An 18,225-nucleotide genomic window follows, 5' to 3' on the forward strand; every position below is an offset into this window, starting at 1 on the left:
GCTTCCTTTTTAAGCTTTCAATCTTTTGCTGTCTTTGGCTTCTGCATTTAGAGTCATTCTTCTAAGCCTCTTTGCTTTCCATAATCATAAATGTGCTTACAATTTTCCTATTGCCTTTACTGCTTCCTTTTTGTTTTCCATTTACGTGTGTGTGTGTGTGTGTGTGTGTGTGTGAGAGAGAGAGAGAGAGAGATTATTGGGGCTACCATTTGACCCACAGCTCCACTTCTGGCTTTTTGGTGGCTAGAGATAAGAGTCTTACAGACTTTCCTGCCTGGGCTAGGTTTGAACCTGATCCTCAGATCTCAACCTCCTGAGTAGCTAGGACAGTTGGGAGCCATCAGCACCAGTTTCATTTACATATTTTGATCCAAGTGGAATTTAATCCATCTTAGGAGTAAGGTAGAGAGTCTAGTTTTACTTTGTTTTCTTTTACAAATAGCTATCAAGAGTGTATACTATGCAAAGACTAAACATCTGTGTTCCATGTGTACCAGGCCCTAGCCCTGGGCTGTCTTTGCTAGTAGCTTTAGTCTTTACTAAAGCTCCATGATAACTTAACATCCCCTGAATTATCTTCCTATGACTGTTCTCAGAATTTTCTTGCCTATTCTGTCATTATTCCATGTAAACTTGCATAGTTAAACACAAAACCCAAAAAACAAATAGTAAAGAGCATGTCACACAAAACCCAAAAACACAAATAGTAAAGAGCATGTCTAGTGGAATAGCTTAGGGAGCCTAACATGTTTTGGCATAGGGAAATCCATTTGGTTATGTGGCATCTCTGGCTGACTCCTGCTGGGTGCTTAGCCCTAGCCCACCATCTAAAAGCACGTCTTAACAGTGGCTGCTCAGGCCCAAGCCCCCAGCCTCTCTTCCCTGCTTTCATATTCCCTCTGAGTCCTCTGCCTTAATCCTAAGTCCCAAGTGTGTCCCTTCCATGACATAACCTGCCCAAACCACTCTCACCCTCCTCACAACAGTATTTTAACACTGTGGCAGGTCTCCTTTTTCTGTGGCCTCTTTGCTTTCTTAGCACAGTAGCCAGATCCCTTTTCAAGTGTTTTGCCTCTTGACCCAGAGGTTCTACTGTGGTTTCACATCCTAGAACCAGAGCCAGGTAGGTGTTCCACCTTGACCTACAAGCCCATGCTGTCCCCCAGAGCCTCGGGGGAGCTCACTAACCCACGCCCAGAACTCTGCCTATCCAGGCCCTGTGAGGGTGCTACATGCAGTACAGCTGTGACTTAGGGCTCAGGAATGTAGCATATGAAAGGTAACGCCTCTCCTTAGACCTTAACTTTTGTAACCATGTGAATTGTTTGTTCTATATTGCTGGGAACTCTAGATGGCTATTGCTTATTACGTTGGTAATTATAAATAATAACCTTTCAAAGTTTTTCAGTATTTATGTGTTTACCCATTTAGTATTTGTAACCGTGATATTCTTTTAGTTGAAATGATTTTTCTTAACATTTAAGTTTTTTTGTAATTGTTTATTTATGTATTTGAGTTTTGTCACATTGTTAATAGCTACAGTTGTTAGCCAGTTCTGTTTAAAATAATTTGGGGGTCTGGGAATGTGGCTTCGTGGTAGAGTGCTTACCTAGCATGCATGAACTCCTGGGTTCGATTGCTCAGTACCACATAAACAGAAAAGGCTGGAAGTGGTACTGTGGCTCAAGTGGAAGAGTGGTACCCTTGAGCGAAAGAAGCTTAGGGACAGTGCCCAGGCCCTGAGTTCAAGCCCCAGGACTGGCCAAAGAAAAATTTTTTTTTAAATCATTTGAGCTATGATTTAACTACCTGGTCCAACTTACTGAAGAATTTTACTTTAAGTTGCACAGAATTATTTGAAGGAAAACAATGAGAAAGTTGGACTGTAATAACCTCTGATTCAATTTAAAACAAACCTTAAAAGCCTTAATAAAAACTGTGGTAACTAATTTTTTTCTAAACCAGGAGGAAGCAGTGGTAAGATCATTGATGCAACTCGCAGAGGGCTATAGTTCCCGCTGCCATCCCATTTTTCAGCTTAAAAAGCAGGTAAGCCATGTGCAGGGCTTTGGGAAGAGGGTTCATGTGTGGAATTGCTCCTCTGCAGAGTTTTCAGAAGATCCAAGAGACTCGTGCAGCAGGCTGTGACCTCATACATCACTTACATGACAGTGGGCAAGGTGCACAGTCTTCCTGAGTTACTTTGGCTCAGGCTCTGAATCTAACAATTGAAAGTGATGGTAAGATTGGTGTCATTGGATGTTTTTATTAGTAAGGTGTGAATGTTGGAAGCTGCTGCTGTTTGTTGGTTGTGGGGCCTGAACTTTCGGCCTGGGCGCTGTCCCTCAGCTCTTCAGCTCAAGACTAGCACTCTACCACTTGAACCATAGCACCACTTTTGGCTTTTTCTGCTTAGGTGATACTGAGGAATTGAACTCAGGGCCTCATGTATGCAAGGCAAGCGCTCTACCACTGAGCCACCTTCCCAGCTACTGCTGTCTTATCAACCCAGGTCAGAGTACAGGCAAGGAGTGTCATTTTTGTCTTCTACCGCACTGGGACCAGCTTTTGTTAACAATTTCAAGCTTTTAAGCAATGCTGCGATGAAATTCCAATTTGACAATAGGCTGAGGGGGCTTTATTTTACATATGGCAGGATGTGAGGAGTTTCCAGGGGTCCAGGAATGCCCCCAAGCCAGTCTGACTCAGAATGGCCACTCAAGTAGACAGTGGTTGTGATAATGCTCGGTGTCTGTGGTGTGGGCAGAGTTTTGCAGAGCTGTGTAGAGAGTCTGTGCCTTGAAAACAGGCTTGACTGACAATGTCCGTGGGAAGACGCTTGTGAGGGGAAGCAGAGAGAAATGGCATCCTCCTGCTTCATCCTCCTGAGTTCTGATTGGGGACAGTGAACCCAGCTATGTCGTTGTTCTGATACTGTTCACCATTCCCATCACACCAGTCTGGTCCCTGTGAGAACTTTGCATTTTCCAAGCCATGATTATGACGGTAGATGTACCAGCACTTGTCTGTAGGGACAGTGTTTAGAAGGGAAGGTTCTGGAAGGAAGAGAAACTTGTGAAAAGAAGGCTTTGCCTTGTGACCACAGCCTCTGACTCTCCCTACATACTTGCTGTCCTCTTCCCTGGGAGCCCCTCTGTCCTCCCCAGTTATTTCAGATTGTCGCCACCTCCTGTCCTTCATCTTTTTGTGACAGGTCCGCATCTCAGATACCACCAGCTGTGGTGGTATCCACAGCTGCCCTTTGATTTGCTTATATTGTTGTGGGTCAGAAATCTGAGTGGCTTCAGCTGGGCATTGACTGGGTGTGTCCCCCAGAGCACTGCTTGTGGAGTATCCTATCTAGAAGGCTGAAAACTGACCAGAGACCTCACACGTCCCCTGAGCAGCAGTCCCAGGTGACAGCCAGCCTCACACAAGAGTGCATGGTCCTGAATCAGGGGCACCGTGCGGCACCCTTCATCCGCTGTCCTCCTAGCAAGGACCACTACCAACGTTAGCAGGGTCAAAGGACGTAAGTTCACACCAGCCAGATGTTCAGCAGCTGCAAGTCCTCCAGAAGGTCAACCAGCTGTCCCTCATCTGCGTCACCCCCCTTTTAAAATAATAGGGAGTTAGAAAGTGATTTAACTTCCGTAATAGTTGAAAACATACTTTCCGGGTAATTTGTGAAATCTTTTTAAAGGCCATTTGCCGACACTGGTGGCTCACTTCTATAATCCTAGCTGCTCAGAAGGCCAAGATTGGAGGATCATGATTGGAAGCCAGCCATGGCAAGACAGTCCATGGATTTCTACCTCAAAGTTTTATCTACAATTAGCCTCCAAAAACCTAGAAGTGGATCTGTGGCTCACGTGGTAGAGCACTAGCCTTGTGAAAAAGCTCAGGAATAGTGCTCAGTCTCTCTGAGTTCAAGCCCTAATATTGGCAAAATCAAAACAAAAACCAGCATGTAAATGCTTCTTCCAGGTGCTGAGCTGTGAGAAAAGCATCAGGGTTTGGCCTTTGCTGTCTTTACCAGAAGAACTTGGTCTGGAAGCCACCAGGTGTGTGGTCATGGGCTGCACAGACTGTCCGGGTATCAGGTGTAGCCAGTTCCAAGAGCTCTGCTCTCCTTGGGGCTCTTGGAACATGGATAAAAAAGGGAGCTGCTCCATGCATGTACAAGCAAGAAGCCTGGCTAAGGTGATCTCCCACAAGGAGCACAGACTGGAGGTGGGTATGGGGGTTTGAGGGAGACAGAGGCACCTACCAAGAACTTCTTAGCAGAAGAAGTAGGAGTCTGAACTCAGGAGGAAGAGGGGTATGATACAGACTTGGGACCCCAAATGTTGCAGGCACATTCATGCTGTGGACTAATGTGGACAAGCCGTGTGTACCCAAATAGTGCACTTTTGTCACTGGTTTTTTACTAAGTCTCAGATAAAGCTGCTTGCTCATTGAACACTAAAGTGAATGTTACTGTTATGATGGCGTTTTAACTATTGTGTGTCTTTGAATATCGTCTGTTTCAGATTGGAAAGTGACACTGAAACGTGTGCCTGCTACTCTTTAATTACAAAGATTGTATGTGAGCTCTGTCACCACATGCCTGCACATCTCTGTGCTGTCAGGGACACAGATGGTCCTCCCACCTCAACGTGAGTTCCACAACACCGTAGCAGGCGCGGCTAGCAATACTTGGTATTGTCTGTCTTCTGTGAACACGGCCCCCACAAGGAGTTTTGGACAGGTCATTCTCTGTTGAGGCACAGGAGTGTCTGAGAGTTACCCCTCGGTCAGCACTGACCTACGCTCCCTCCTGCAGGCCCGGAGCCGGCCTGAGGCTTTGGTGGGCGCACTCCTGACTGCGTGCTGTCACCTGCAGGTGGCCCCAGGTGCTCCGTGGACTCTGCTGCATACGCATTCCCACGCTGTTCTGCCCCAGAGTCGTCCTGGAAGTGCTGGCAGTGCTCCGCAGCATCAGTTCCCAGTGCCAGCGCCTGTCTAGTCAGGTGGAGGCCTCCTTGCAGCTGAGGCACAGGCAGTGGGTGGAGCGGAGCCTGCGCTCAAGGCAGCGGCAGAACTACCTGCACATGCTCAACAGGTGTGTTCATGGCTGTGGGCCAGCCCGCTGGGCTGTGTTTGACACCTGTTCAACCCTTCCCCCTTCCACCGGTGTTGTTAGAGGCACAGCACTGGGTGGACAGCAGCTGCAGCTGGCCAGACGCAGGGAGGTGCTGCTCCCAGGCAGAGGGGAGGCTCCTGGCACAGGAGGCTGGCTAGAAGACTCCTGTGGGGGCTGCAGGGCACATGGAAGGTGCCTCGGGTACCATCTTTCTAGAACCTTCAATTAAGGCGTTTGAAGAAGATGGTGGTTAGGTGAAACTTGGTTTCCCCTCTGACGACGGAAAATTGTTACTTGGGTCAGATGGTAATCCGCTGTCTCCTTTTTAGTACTAGGCTTCTGTCTCCTGTGCTGTACCTGATTTTGTTGTTCCTTCTGTTGGAATTGGTCAGCATTCATGTCGTCTGTGGTAAAGATGCTCGTGAATATCAGAAATACCTAAAGTAAGTGTGCTCTACTTAAACAGGAATGAAACATTCATGCTTGGATAATTTCAAATAGTTCTCATGCCTAGTCAGGCACAGTAAAACTATAGTCCTGCTACTTGGGAGGCAGGGATAAGAGTGATGGCGGTTTGTGTCCAGTCAGGACGTAGACGTGGCCGGGTGTCGTGTCGGGGGCCGGGGGGGGGGGGGCACAATGCACAGTGGCTGGGCCTATGGCAATGGCCCTTGTGGTGCAGGAGAGCACAAAGGAGAGGCTCTCAGCCCAGGCCGACCCGGCCATAAGCAGGACACTGCCTTGAAAATGATGCAACAAAAGTTGGATGTGTGGCTCACGTATAGAACACCTGCCAGCCAGTGTGAGGCCCTGAGTCCAGCCCCCAGAACTGTCAGAGGTCAAATACAGAAGACCAGTTTTGACTCGACTGTTTCCTTGGTGACTTTTTTTTTTCCTAACCTTTGTTGATTCTGATGGTTCCTTAGCAGTTCTCAGAATTTTACTGCTAGTAAGCGTGTGAACATTTGAGGCTGACACCTATATGGGTATGTATGCCTCACAAAAGTAAACATGGTTTAGTATGCATGAGTCCTTCCAGAACTCAACAGTCTGTGCTACAGCACGGCAATAGGTTGGAGCTGCAGGGTAGGCATTGAGGCAGAAGCGCGTACGGGCTGTCACGCACCGGTACCTGCTGTTGCCAGGGGCATGTGAAGTCTGGGCATGGGCAAGCCCTGCCACGTCTGAAGGGCACAAGGCCAGCCATATTTGTTGGGTATAACCAATAGTTTCCAATCTGGGAAGCCTGCTTTTCAGGGCTGTCCAGATGTGGGGCTCCAAAAGTTGGTGGAACCATAGCTGGCCCAACTTAAACCAGAGCCCCGTGGACCAGGCTGCAGGGGTGCTGCTTGTGCTGGGGTGCGGCTGCCTGCAGTCTTTGTTTGCTTGTTTGTGTATGTGGTGCTGAGGAATTGAACCCAGGGCCTCGTGCATGATAGGCAAGCGCTCTGCCACCGAGCCACCTTCCCAACCCCCCCCACAGTCTTAGTGTCTCAGCTGCCTCTGAATAGTGAGGTGGGCATCAAAATAGGCCTGAGGCATTGAATACCCAGAAGCACTACGGCTTGTGAGAATGAAGTGCCAGCGTGCACGTCGTGCGGGACTGCTGAGTGTGCGGGAGCGTGCACATTGTGTGGGACTGGAGTGTGTGGGAGTGTGCACGTCGTGCGGGACTGGTGAGTGTGCGGGAGTGTGCACATTGTGGGGGACTGGTGAGTGTGCGGGAGTGTGCACATTGTAGGGGCCTGGTGAGTGTGTGGGAGTGTGCACATTGTGTGAGACTGGTGAGTGTGTGGGAGTGTGCACATTGTGGGGACTGGTGTGCGGGAGTGTGCACATTGTGGGGGACTGGTGAGTGTGCGGGAGTGTGCACATTGTGGGGGACTGGTGAGTGTGGGAGTGTGCACATTGTGGGGGACTGGTGAGTGTGTGGGAGTGTGCACATTGTGGGGGACTGGTGAGTGTGGGAGTGTGCACATTGGGGACTGGTGAGTGTGCGGGAGTGTGCACATTGTGGGGGACTGGTGAGTGTGGGAGTGTGCACATTGTGGGGGACTGGTGAGTGTGGGAGTGTGCACATTGTGGGGGACTGGTGAGTGTGGGAGTGTGCACGTTGTGGGGGACTGGTGAGTGTGCGGGAATGTGCACATTGTGGGGGACTGGCGAGTGTGTGGGAGTGTGCACATTGTGGGGGACTGCTGAGTGTGTGGGAATGTGCACATTGTGGGGGACTGGTGAGTGTGGGAGTGTGCACATTGTGGGGGACTGGTGAGTGTGGGAGTGTGCACATTGCGGGGGACTGGTGAGTGTGGGAGTGTGCACATTGTGGGGGACTGGTGAGTGTGTGGGAGTGTGCACATTGTGTGGGACTGGTGAGTGTGCGGGAGTGTGCACATTGTAGGGGCCTGGTGAGTGTGTGGGAGTGTGCACGTCATGTGGGACTGGTGAGTGTGTGGGAGTGTGGACATTGTGGGGACTGGTGTGCGGGAGAGTGCACATTGTGGGGGACTGGTGAGTGTGCGGGAGTGTGCACATTGTAGGGGCCTGGTGTGTGGGAGTGTGCACATTGTGGAGGACTGGTGAGTGTGGGAGTGTGCACATTGTGGGGGACTGGTGAGTGTGTGGGAGTGTGCACATTGTGGGGGACTGGTGAGTGTGGGAGTGTGCACATTGTGGGGGACTGGTGAGTGTGGGAGTGTGCACATTGTGTGGGACTGGTGAGTGTGTGGGAGTGTGCACATTGTAGGGGCCTGGTGAGTGTGTGGGAGTGTGCACGTCATGTGGGACTGGTGAGTGTGTGGGAGTATGGACATTGTGGGGACTGGTGTGCGGGAGTGTGCACATTGTGGGGGACTGGTGAGTGTGCGGGAGTGTGCACATTGTGGGGGACTGGTGAGTGTGCGGGAGTGTGCACATTGTGGGGGACTGGTGAGTGTGGGAGTGTGCACATTGTGGGGGACTGGTGAGTGTGGGAGTGTACACATTGTGGGGGACTGGTGTGTGTGGGAGTGTGCACGTTGTGGGGGACTGGTGAGTGTGCGGGAATGTGCACATTGTGGGGGACTGGCGAGTGTGTGGGAGTGTGCACATTGTGGGGGACTGCTGAGTGTGTGGGAATGTGCACATTGTGGGGGACTGGTGAGTGTGGGAGTGTGCACATTGTGGGGGACTGGTGAGTGTGGGAGTGTGCACATTGCGGGGGACTGGTGAGTGTGGGAGTGTGCACATTGTGGGGGACTGGTGAGTGTGTGGGAGTGTGCACATTGTGTGGGACTGGTGAGTGTGCGGGAGTGTGCACATTGTAGGGGCCTGGTGAGTGTGTGGGAGTGTGCACGTCATGTGGGACTGGTGAGTGTGTGGGAGTGTGGACATTGTGGGGACTGGTGTGCGGGAGTGTGCACATTGTGGGGGACTGGTGAGTGTGCGGGAGTGTGCACATTGTAGGGGCCTGGTGTGTGGGAGTGTGCACATTGTGGAGGACTGGTGAGTGTGTGGGAGTGTGCACATTGTGGAGGACTGGTGTGTGGGAGTGTGCACGTCATGTGGGACTGGTGAGTGTGGGAGTGTGCACATTGTGGGGGACTGGCGAGTGTGTGGGAGTGTGCACATTGTGGGGGACTGCTGAGTGTGTGGGAATGTGCACATTGTGGGGACTGGTGAGTGTGTGGGAGTGTGCACATTGTGGGGGACTGTTGAGTGTGCGGGAGTGTGCACATTGTGGGGGACTGGTGAGTGTGGGAGTGTGCACATTGTGGGGGACTGGTGAGTGTGTGGGAGTGTGCACATTGTGGGGGACTGGTGAGTGTGCGGGAGTGTGCACATTGTGGGGGACTGGTGAGTGTGGGAGTGAGCACATTGTGGGGGACTGGTGAGTGTGTGGGAGTGTGCACATTGTGGGGGACTGAGTGTGGGAGTGTGCACATTGGGGACTGGTGAGTGTGGGAGTGCACATTGTGGGGGACTGGTGAGTGTGCAGGAGTGTGCACATTGTGGGGGACTGGTGAGTGTGTGGGGAGTGTGCACATTGTGGGGGACTGCTGAGTGTGTGGGAGTGTGCACATTGTGGGGGACTGGTGTGTGGGAGTGTGCACATTGTGGGGGACTGGTGAGTGTGGGAGTGTGCACATTGTGGGGGACTGGTGAGTGTGTGGGAGTGTGGACATTGTGGGGACTGGTGTGTGGGAGTGTGCACATTGTGTGGGACTGGTGAGTGTGCGGGAGTGTGCACATTGTGGGGGACTGGTGAGTGTGTGGGAGTGTACACATTGTGGGGGACTGGTGAGTGTGCGGGAATGTGCACGTCGTGCAGGACTGGTGAGTGTGGGAGTGAGCACATTGTGGGGCACTGGTGAGTGTGGGAGTGTGCACATTGTGGGGGACTGGTGAGTGTGGGAGTGTGCACATTGTGGGGGACTGGTGAGTGTGGGAGTGTGCACATTGTGTGGGACTGGTGAGTGTGTGGGAGTGTGCACATTGTAGGGGCCTGGTGAGTGTGTGGGAGTGTGCACGTCATGTGGGACTGGTGAGTGTGTGGGAGTATGGACATTGTGGGGACTGGTGTGCGGGAGTGCACATTGTGGGGGACTGGTGAGTGTGCGGGAGTGTGCACATTGTGGGGGACTGGTGAGTGTGCGGGAGTGTGCACATTGTGGGGGACTGGTGAGTGTGGGAGTGTGCACATTGTGGGGGACTGGTGAGTGTGTGGGAGTGTGCACATTGTGGGGGACTGGTGAGTGTGGGAGTGTACACATTGTGGGGGACTGGTGAGTGTGCGGGAGTGTGCACATTGTGGGGGACTGGTGAGTGTGGGAGTGTGCACATTGTGGGGGACTGGTGAGTGTGCGGGAGTGTGCACATTGTGGGGGACTGGTGTGTGGGAGTGTGCACATTGGGGACTGGTGAGTGTGCGGGAGTGTGCACATTGTGGGGGACTGGTGAGTGTGTGGGAGTGTACACATTGTGGGGGACTGGTGAGTGTGCGGGAGTGTGCACATTGTGGGGGACTGGTGAGTGTGGGAGTGTGCACATTGTGGGGGACTGGTGAGTGTGGGAGTGTACACATTGTGAGGGACTGGTGTGTGTGGGAGTGTGCACGTTGTGGGGGACTGGTGAGTGTGCGGGAATGTGCACATTGTGGGGGACTGGTGAGTGTGTGGGAGTGTACACATTGTGGGGGACTGGTGAGTGTGCGGGAGTGTGCACATTGTGGGGGACTGGTGAGTGTGGGAGTGTGCACATTGTGGGGGACTGGTGAGTGTGCGGGAGTGTGCACATTGTGGGGGACTGGTGAGTGTGGGAGTGTGCACATTGGGGACTGGTGAGTGTGCGGGAGTGTGCACATTGTGGGGGACTGGTGAGTGTGTGGGAGTGTACACATTGTGGGGGACTGGTGAGTGTGCGGGAGTGTGCACATTGTGGGGGACTGGTGAGTGTGGGAGTGTGCACATTGTGGGGGACTGGTGAGTGTGGGAGTGTGCACATTGTGTGGGACTGGTGAGTGTGTGGGAGTGTGCACATTGTAGGGGCCTGGTGAGTGTGTGGGAGTGTGCACGTCATGTGGGACTGGTGAGTGTGTGGGAGTATGGACATTGTGGGGACTGGTGTGCGGGAGTGCACATTGTGGGGGACTGGTGAGTGTGCGGGAGTGTGCACATTGTGGGGGACTGGTGAGTGTGCGGGAGTGTGCACATTGTGGGGGACTGGTGAGTGTGGGAGTGTGCACATTGTGGGGGACTGGTGAGTGTGTGGGAGTGTGCACATTGTGGGGGACTGGTGAGTGTGGGAGTGTACACATTGTGGGGGACTGGTGAGTGTGCGGGAGTGTGCACATTGTGGGGGACTGGTGAGTGTGGGAGTGTGCACATTGTGGGGGACTGGTGAGTGTGCGGGAGTGTGCACATTGTGGGGGACTGGTGTGTGGGAGTGTGCACATTGGGGACTGGTGAGTGTGCGGGAGTGTGCACATTGTGGGGGACTGGTGAGTGTGTGGGAGTGTACACATTGTGGGGGACTGGTGAGTGTGCGGGAGTGTGCACATTGTGGGGGACTGGTGAGTGTGGGAGTGTGCACATTGTGGGGGACTGGTGAGTGTGGGAGTGTACACATTGTGAGGGACTGGTGTGTGTGGGAGTGTGCACGTTGTGGGGGACTGGTGAGTGTGCGGGAATGTGCACATTGTGGGGGACTGGTGAGTGTGTGGGAGTGTACACATTGTGGGGGACTGGTGAGTGTGCGGGAGTGTGCACATTGTGGGGGACTGGTGAGTGTGGGAGTGTGCACATTGTGGGGGACTGGTGAGTGTGCGGGAGTGTGCACATTGTGGGGGACTGGTGAGTGTGGGAGTGTGCACATTGGGGACTGGTGAGTGTGCGGGAGTGTGCACATTGTGGGGGACTGGTGAGTGTGTGGGAGTGTACACATTGTGGGGGACTGGTGAGTGTGCGGGAGTGTGCACATTGTGGGGGACTGGTGAGTGTGGGAGTGTGCACATTGTGGGGGACTGGTGAGTGTGGGAGTGTACACATTGTGGGGGACTGGTGTGTGTGGGAGTGTGCACGTTGTGGGGGACTGGTGAGTGTGCGGGAATGTGCACATTGTGGGGGACTGGCGAGTGTGTGGGAGTGTGCACATTGTGGGGGACTGCTGAGTGTGTGGGAATGTGCACATTGTGGGGGACTGGTGAGTGTGGGAGTGTGCACATTGTGGGGGACTGGTGAGTGTGGGAGTGTGCACATTGCGGGGGACTGGTGAGTGTGGGAGTGTGCACATTGTGGGGGACTGGTGAGTGTGTGGGAGTGTGCACATTGTGTGGGACTGGTGAGTGTGCGGGAGTGTGCACATTGTAGGGGCCTGGTGAGTGTGTGGGAGTGTGCACGTCATGTGGGACTGGTGAGTGTGTGGGAGTGTGGACATTGTGGGGACTGGTGTGCGGGAGTGTGCACATTGTGGGGGACTGGTGAGTGTGCGGGAGTGTGCACATTGTAGGGGCCTGGTGTGTGGGAGTGTGCACATTGTGGAGGACTGGTGAGTGTGTGGGAGTGTGCACATTGTGGAGGACTGGTGAGTGTGTGGGAGTGTGCACGTCATGTGGGACTGGTGAGTGTGGGAGTGTGCACATTGTGGGGGACTGGCGAGTGTGTGGGAGTGTGCACATTGTGGGGGACTGCTGAGTGTGTGGGAATGTGCACATTGTGGGGACTGGTGAGTGTGTGGGAGTGTGCACATTGTGGGGGACTGTTGAGTGTGCGGGAGTGTGCACATTGTGGGGGACTGGTGAGTGTGGGAGTGTGCACATTGTGGGGGACTGGTGAGTGTGTGGGAGTGTGCACATTGTGGGGGACTGGTGAGTGTGCTGGAGTGTGCACATTGTGGGGGACTGGTGAGTGTGGGAGTGAGCACATTGTGGGGGACTGGTGAGTGTGTGGGAGTGTGCACATTGTGGGGGACTGGTGAGTGTGGGAGTGTGCACATTGGGGACTGGTGAGTGTGGGAGTGCACATTGTGGGGGACTGGTGAGTGTGCAGGAGTGTGCACATTGTGGGGGACTGGTGAGTGTGTGGGGAGTGTGCACATTGTGGGGGACTGCTGAGTGTGTGGGAGTGTGCACATTGTGGGGGACTGGTGTGTGGGAGTGTGCACATTGTGGGGGACTGGTGAGTGTGGGAGTGTGCACATTGTGGGGGACTGGTGAGTGTGTGGGAGTGTGGACATTGTGGGGACTGGTGTGTGGGAGTGTGCACATTGTGTGGGACTGGTGAGTGTGCGGGAGTGTGCACATTGTGGGGGACTGGTGAGTGTGTGGGAGTGTACACATTGTGGGGGACTGGTGAGTGTGCGGGAATGTGCACGTCGTGCAGGACTGGTGTGTGGGAGTGAGCACATTGTGGGGCACTGGTGAGTGTGGGAGTGTGCACATTGTGGGGGACTGGTGAGTGTGGGAGTGTGCACATTGTGGGGGACTGGTGAGTGTGGGAGTGTGCACATTGTGTGGGACTGGTGAGTGTGTGGGAGTGTGCACATTGTAGGGGCCTGGTGAGTGTGTGGGAGTGTGCACGTCATGTGGGACTGGTGAGTGTGTGGGAGTATGGACATTGTGGGGGACTGGTGAGTGTGCGGGAGTGTGCACATTGTGGGGGACTGGTGAGTGTGCGGGAGTGTGCACATTGTGGGGGACTGGTGAGTGTGGGAGTGTGCACATTGTGGGGGACTGGTGAGTGTGGGAGTGTGCACATTGTGGGGGACTGGTGAGTGTGGGAGTGCACATTGTGGGGGACTGGTGAGTGTGTGGGAGTGTGCACATTGTGGGGGACTGGTGAGTGTGTGGGAGTGTACACATTGTGGGGGACTGGTGAGTGTGCGGGAGTGTGCACATTGTGGGGGACTGGTGAGTGTGGGAGTGTGCACATTGTGGGGGACTGGTGAGTGTGCGGGAGTGTGCACATTGTGGGGGACTGGTGAGTGTGGGAGTGTGCACATTGGGGACTGGTGAGTGTGCGGGAGTGTGCACATTGTGGGGGACTGGTGAGTGTGGGAGTGTGCACATTGTGGGGGACTGGTGAGTGTGGGAGTGTACACATTGTGGGGGACTGGTGTGTGTGGGAGTGTGCACGTTGTGGGGGACTGGTGAGTGTGCGGGAATGTGCACGTCGTGCAGGACTGGTGAGTGTGTGGGAGATTGCATGTAGTGCAGGACTGTCCCACATGGAGGGTTGGACCTCACTGGTACTTTTTCACTTGTCTTCCGAGTGTGAAAAGTTTCTAGGTAACAAGTTGCGGAACCCCAAACCTTGGGCGCTTTGAGGAGCAGGTTGGAGAAGTGAAAATGGCCTCAGCAGCAGCAGCTCTGCACGCCGCTCCTGAGGCCCTGTGCGGGAGGAGGGCAGCCGAGTGCGGAGGGGAGAGAGTGCCGGGTCCTGACACCTGGGGTCTGGGGCTGGGCCCAGCCCTCTTGTGGCTCTCTGCCAGCCTCATCCAGAACACACTGTGTTTCATAAGCCTGTTGATGGCTTGCCTTCTCCATGTTTTGGCTCTTCTGTAGCATGTGTTGCCTTATTTTCATATTGCATCTGTGTGTTTTCTGGGATCTACAGATACAAACTAAGTACTGTTTAACTCTAGGAGTAATTTCAAGAGGAAAGAGAAGACACCTAAGTCTCTTTGTTTTTTGTTTTTTTTTGCATTTTATAATGCATGGGCAAATAAATTAATTGCTCTCTTTTTCAACAGGTTTTTAAAGTCAGTCTTGCAGTATGCTGAGAACCTTGTGGTCTACACCAGCCAAGAGAAGAACAAATGGAATGAAACTGTCATTCTTACACATGCAGCTTTGTTGAAAATTTGGACTTTTTGTGAGACAAAACAAATGTTAATACATTTAGCCAGGAGAGAGTCCCAAGTGCAGCAGCCGTGTGAAAAGACTTGTAAGTCAGCTATGGCCAAAAAAACCTAAGCTGAAATAGTTGTGAACAACAAGTATGTTAACATTGAACAGTGGGAGTGGATCTGATTGATCCGGGCTCACGTGGTGCTTTCTGTATTTGACTTGCCTGTGGGGTTACCCTGAGGCTGAACTCCGGCAGCCATCAGCTGCATTAGGTTTCGTTCCATCTTCTCATGACAGACCCTGAGGAGTGGCCAACACCTGTCCTTGACAGTGATCCCTGATCTGTGTCCAAGAGGTCCGCATGAGCGGACTGGTGTGGGTGGGTCATAGCCCATCCCCACGAGTAGACCAAGGTTGGTGTGTCCACTTCTGGTAGTTGAGCACTGGTGAGCCGCTTCTGAAGGTTGCGTGGGTCGTGAGGCTTAGATGTAGTGATTTCCAGGTTTGATCCAGGCCTGAGTGTTGGAGGAGAGGAGGTCAGTGCTCCCGGCTCAGCTTGAGCCAGTCACCAGCTCCCAGGGTCCCCTTCCCAGCGGCTTGCACCTTAGTGCATCTGGGAGGTCCTTTTATCTGGACCAGATGCTCCTTCAAGACAGTGTATGCCCTAGCTGGCAGCAGCAGCTGGGCTCCCAGGAGGCTGTGCTAACCTGACTGCCCACACACATTCAGCATGCTGGTCCCACCACCTTGCAGACCTTGGCCGGGTGCAGCTGTAGCCCTCTTGCCCTATATTCTGTAGGTATCCCAGCTTCAGAGAACCTGAGGGCTGGGGAGGGGCCTAGGGGAGCCTGGGGAGGGTCCTGGGGGAGCCTGGGGAGGGGCTGGGGAGGGGCCTGGGAGAGCCTGGGGAGGGGCTGGGGGGGATCCTGGGGGAGTCTAGGGAGGGTCCTAGGGGAGTAGCCTGGCACATCCTGCTGTCTCTTTGTCAGCCCAAGCCCGCTAGTGACCCTCTCAACTAGTCTTGGGAATAAGAGAATAAAATACTACATAAAAGTCTGTTATCCGATCAATGCATGTGTTGTAGACTGGAAAGGACACAAAAGTGCTGCGTGTCTTGTCTTGTGCCTGGCGATCAGAGCTCAGTGTTTAAACTTCCCCATGACCTGTCCATCCCCTCACCTTTGCCTCCAGGACTTTGCTCACCTCCCATCATCATCCATGCTTGTTTGGGGTGCTTGGTTTTAGTATCCTATCGCTGGACTTGGAATACCAAGTTTGCCCAGAGAATCTCAGTTCTAGACATCTTCCCTGCCCTCCATTGTGTGGTAGCTGGCTGCTCACCCAAGCTGTTCGGCAGTCTCCTCATCCCCCCGTGTATGGCCCACTGGGTGCAGCCCGCGGCTGCCAGCCGCACATCACAGTGCACACATGGGCTCTGTGAGGGTCCACCTTCCGGAAGGACAAAGACAGCTCATGAGGAGGTAGCTGCTTCGTTGAGTTGCACATCCGGGCCTGGGGAAGAGCTGCGTGCTGGCCAGTGGTGCAGGCCTGTGTGGACAGTGCTCTGCTGGCTGCCACAGGTGGCATCACACCAGCCACGTTCTCCCGCACGCCGTGCATGTTAGGCCAGCACCGTCCGTGGGCCCCCTTCTGCTGAGAAAATGAGCCTCTGGAGGTCACACTGAGGAGCCATGGGGGTGGGAAGCCAGTGTGGTCAGGGGCTTCTGCTCTCAAAGGGCTTTTCTGTTCTAGGAATTGTATTTAGCTCAAGACTTCCCATGAGCCATTGGGGGATGCTTCAGGCCTGCATCCTAAGAGGCTCTGAATCTGGCTTCATGGTTCAGGAAGCCAGTGCCAAGTTCCACCAATTTTGCTGATACTAGTCAGTTGTGAGGCGCACCTGGGCCAGAACTTACCACCTGACTGCCAGTGGCTGCTTTTCAGTCTCTAGGACTTTTTGTTGTTGGTTGTGGGACCTCAACTCTGGGCCTGGGCGCTGTCCCTCAGCTCTTCAGCTCAAGGCTAGCGCTCTACCACTTGAGCCACAGCGCCACCTCCAGCGTTTTCTGCCTATGGTGCTTAGGAATCAAACCCAGGGGCTTCATGCATCCAGGGCTTCTTAAAGCCTTGTTCTTTCCCTTTCCTGACTCTCAGTCAGCCTACCACCATTAGAGAAGGATGGAGGGCAAACAAGGGTCCCTTTATGCAGGAAGCTCTGGGTTTGCAGACTGGCTTCTGCTAAGGAAATGGGAGGGCCTGGTGTCACAGGCCTAGAGGTGTTGGCTTCTGCAGAGCACTGGTGACGGGCCAGGGCTGCCCACGTGCGCAAATCGGGCTGACGTGGGGTCGGAAGGGCAGCCCCTCTGCCACGGCTGACGTGTGCGGTCGGAAGGGCAGCCCCTCTGCCACGAACCGGATGACGTGTGCAGTTGGAAGGGCAGCCCCTCTGCCATGAACCGGATGACGTGTGCAGTCGGAAGGGCAGCCCCTCTGCCATGGCTCTGTGGACCTTTCAGTTACCAGTTTGGTCTGGGCACTGGCCCTGCAATTGCATTCCAGGGAAATGTCAGCTGACCTAACCGCGTTCCCCGTTGCCACCCTGTTCAAGGCTGTAAGGACAGACGGAGCGTCCCGCATCCCTTTCTGAGTAGAACCCAAGCCCCGTGTCCCTGTCGCACTCGGCCTGCTTCCCAGCTCTCAAGGTTTCGCCTCCCAGCTCTGTTAGGAAGGGCCTGGGTGTTTTGCTATCCCTGCCCTTGTGCTGCCGCCGCCATGACACAGACCCAGCGTATGACCTTGCTGCTTCTGCAGGTGACCGGCAGTGGTGCCACGAGGTGCCAAGTTGAGCTGGTGTGACACATGCAGGTGACTGCTAAGAGGCCCCGCTGTTCCCCCAGAGGCCTCTGCCTGTTCTGACAAACACCCATTGTCTCATGTTCAGCTTACAACAGGTGCAGGCCTAGCGTTGGTCTCCGATGACTACGTTTCTGCCTGCCTTATCTCATAGCGTTACTTAGAACTACACTCCTAGAGGAAACACTCAGCTTCCATCACCCTACAGTTGGCATTGGTGGCAGGTGCGAGGTTTAGTCTTGCTCCTAGGCTAGGTTGGGTGGAGAAGTGCCTTAACACATGTGCTCTGATGTGTCAGTCATTCCCAGAGGAATGGAGGTGAAGCTCCTGGGCGGGATTTGGAGGAAAGGATGGGGGAAGGGAAGGACTCTGCTTTCCAGCGGCCATGAAGAAATTCCTCCACCCCCCACCCCCTTCCCTCTGCTGCGAAGTCCCCCTCAAGCAACCACAGACAGAATTGTCTGCAGCAACTAAGCCAAAATGAATCTTTCTTTAAATGGTTTCTCCAGTATTTGGTAACAGTGCTGACAAAATGAGTTAACGCAGAAGGTTCCTCTCTGCCATCGAGTTGATTCAGGGGTGGCCTGTGAGTTGGCTGGGGAAACCTGAAGGCCGGGAAGGTGGGCGTGTGCCTTGCTCTCCTGCCTGCTTGTCTGTCTGTCTGCTAGCTGAGTAATGCACATCAAAAGCACAAGGAAAAAATTCCCTCAGGACTTCTCCCTGGTACTCCTCCCTACTGAGTTGAAGGAAGAACCACTTCTGGCCTCCTGGGCGCACCAGGTATTCAACTGGACGGGTGGTTTTGTGAGAGCGGAGGGAATGAACGCAACAAGCAGCATTAGTGAGGTTTGTTCCTCCACGGGTCAGCTTGGTTTTTATGACGTTTTGTTGTCAGATGCCTCACTACATTGACCCAGGCTGCAAC

General features: G+C 53.8%; 1 protein-coding gene across 6 annotated transcripts in view; it reads left to right on the top strand.

Annotated features, from left to right (window-relative positions):
- Ermard (ER membrane associated RNA degradation) overlaps positions 1–14,634 on the top strand; it is a 30,298-nt gene extending 15,664 nt beyond the window's left edge. For all 6 annotated transcript variants that reach the window (XM_042667742.1, XM_042667740.1, XM_042667744.1 and 3 more), the window contains 6 exons: positions 1,966–2,049; positions 3,988–4,064; positions 4,533–4,658; positions 4,886–5,104; positions 5,455–5,568; positions 14,351–14,634. In XM_042667742.1, coding sequence (XP_042523676.1) covers positions 1,966–2,049; positions 3,988–4,064; positions 4,533–4,658; positions 4,886–5,104; positions 5,455–5,568; positions 14,351–14,573 — 843 coding nt within the window. In that variant the 3' untranslated portion in view covers positions 14,574–14,634. The remainder of the gene's footprint in view (positions 1–1,965; positions 2,050–3,987; positions 4,065–4,532; positions 4,659–4,885; positions 5,105–5,454; positions 5,569–14,350) is intronic.
- The last annotated feature ends 3,591 nt before the right edge of the window (positions 14,635–18,225 follow it).

This window comes from Dipodomys spectabilis, unplaced genomic scaffold, assembly GCF_019054845.1.
Source record: "Dipodomys spectabilis isolate Male_0828 unplaced genomic scaffold, ASM1905484v1 ptg000419l, whole genome shotgun sequence".
Taxonomy (NCBI): Eukaryota; Metazoa; Chordata; class Mammalia; order Rodentia; family Heteromyidae; genus Dipodomys; species Dipodomys spectabilis.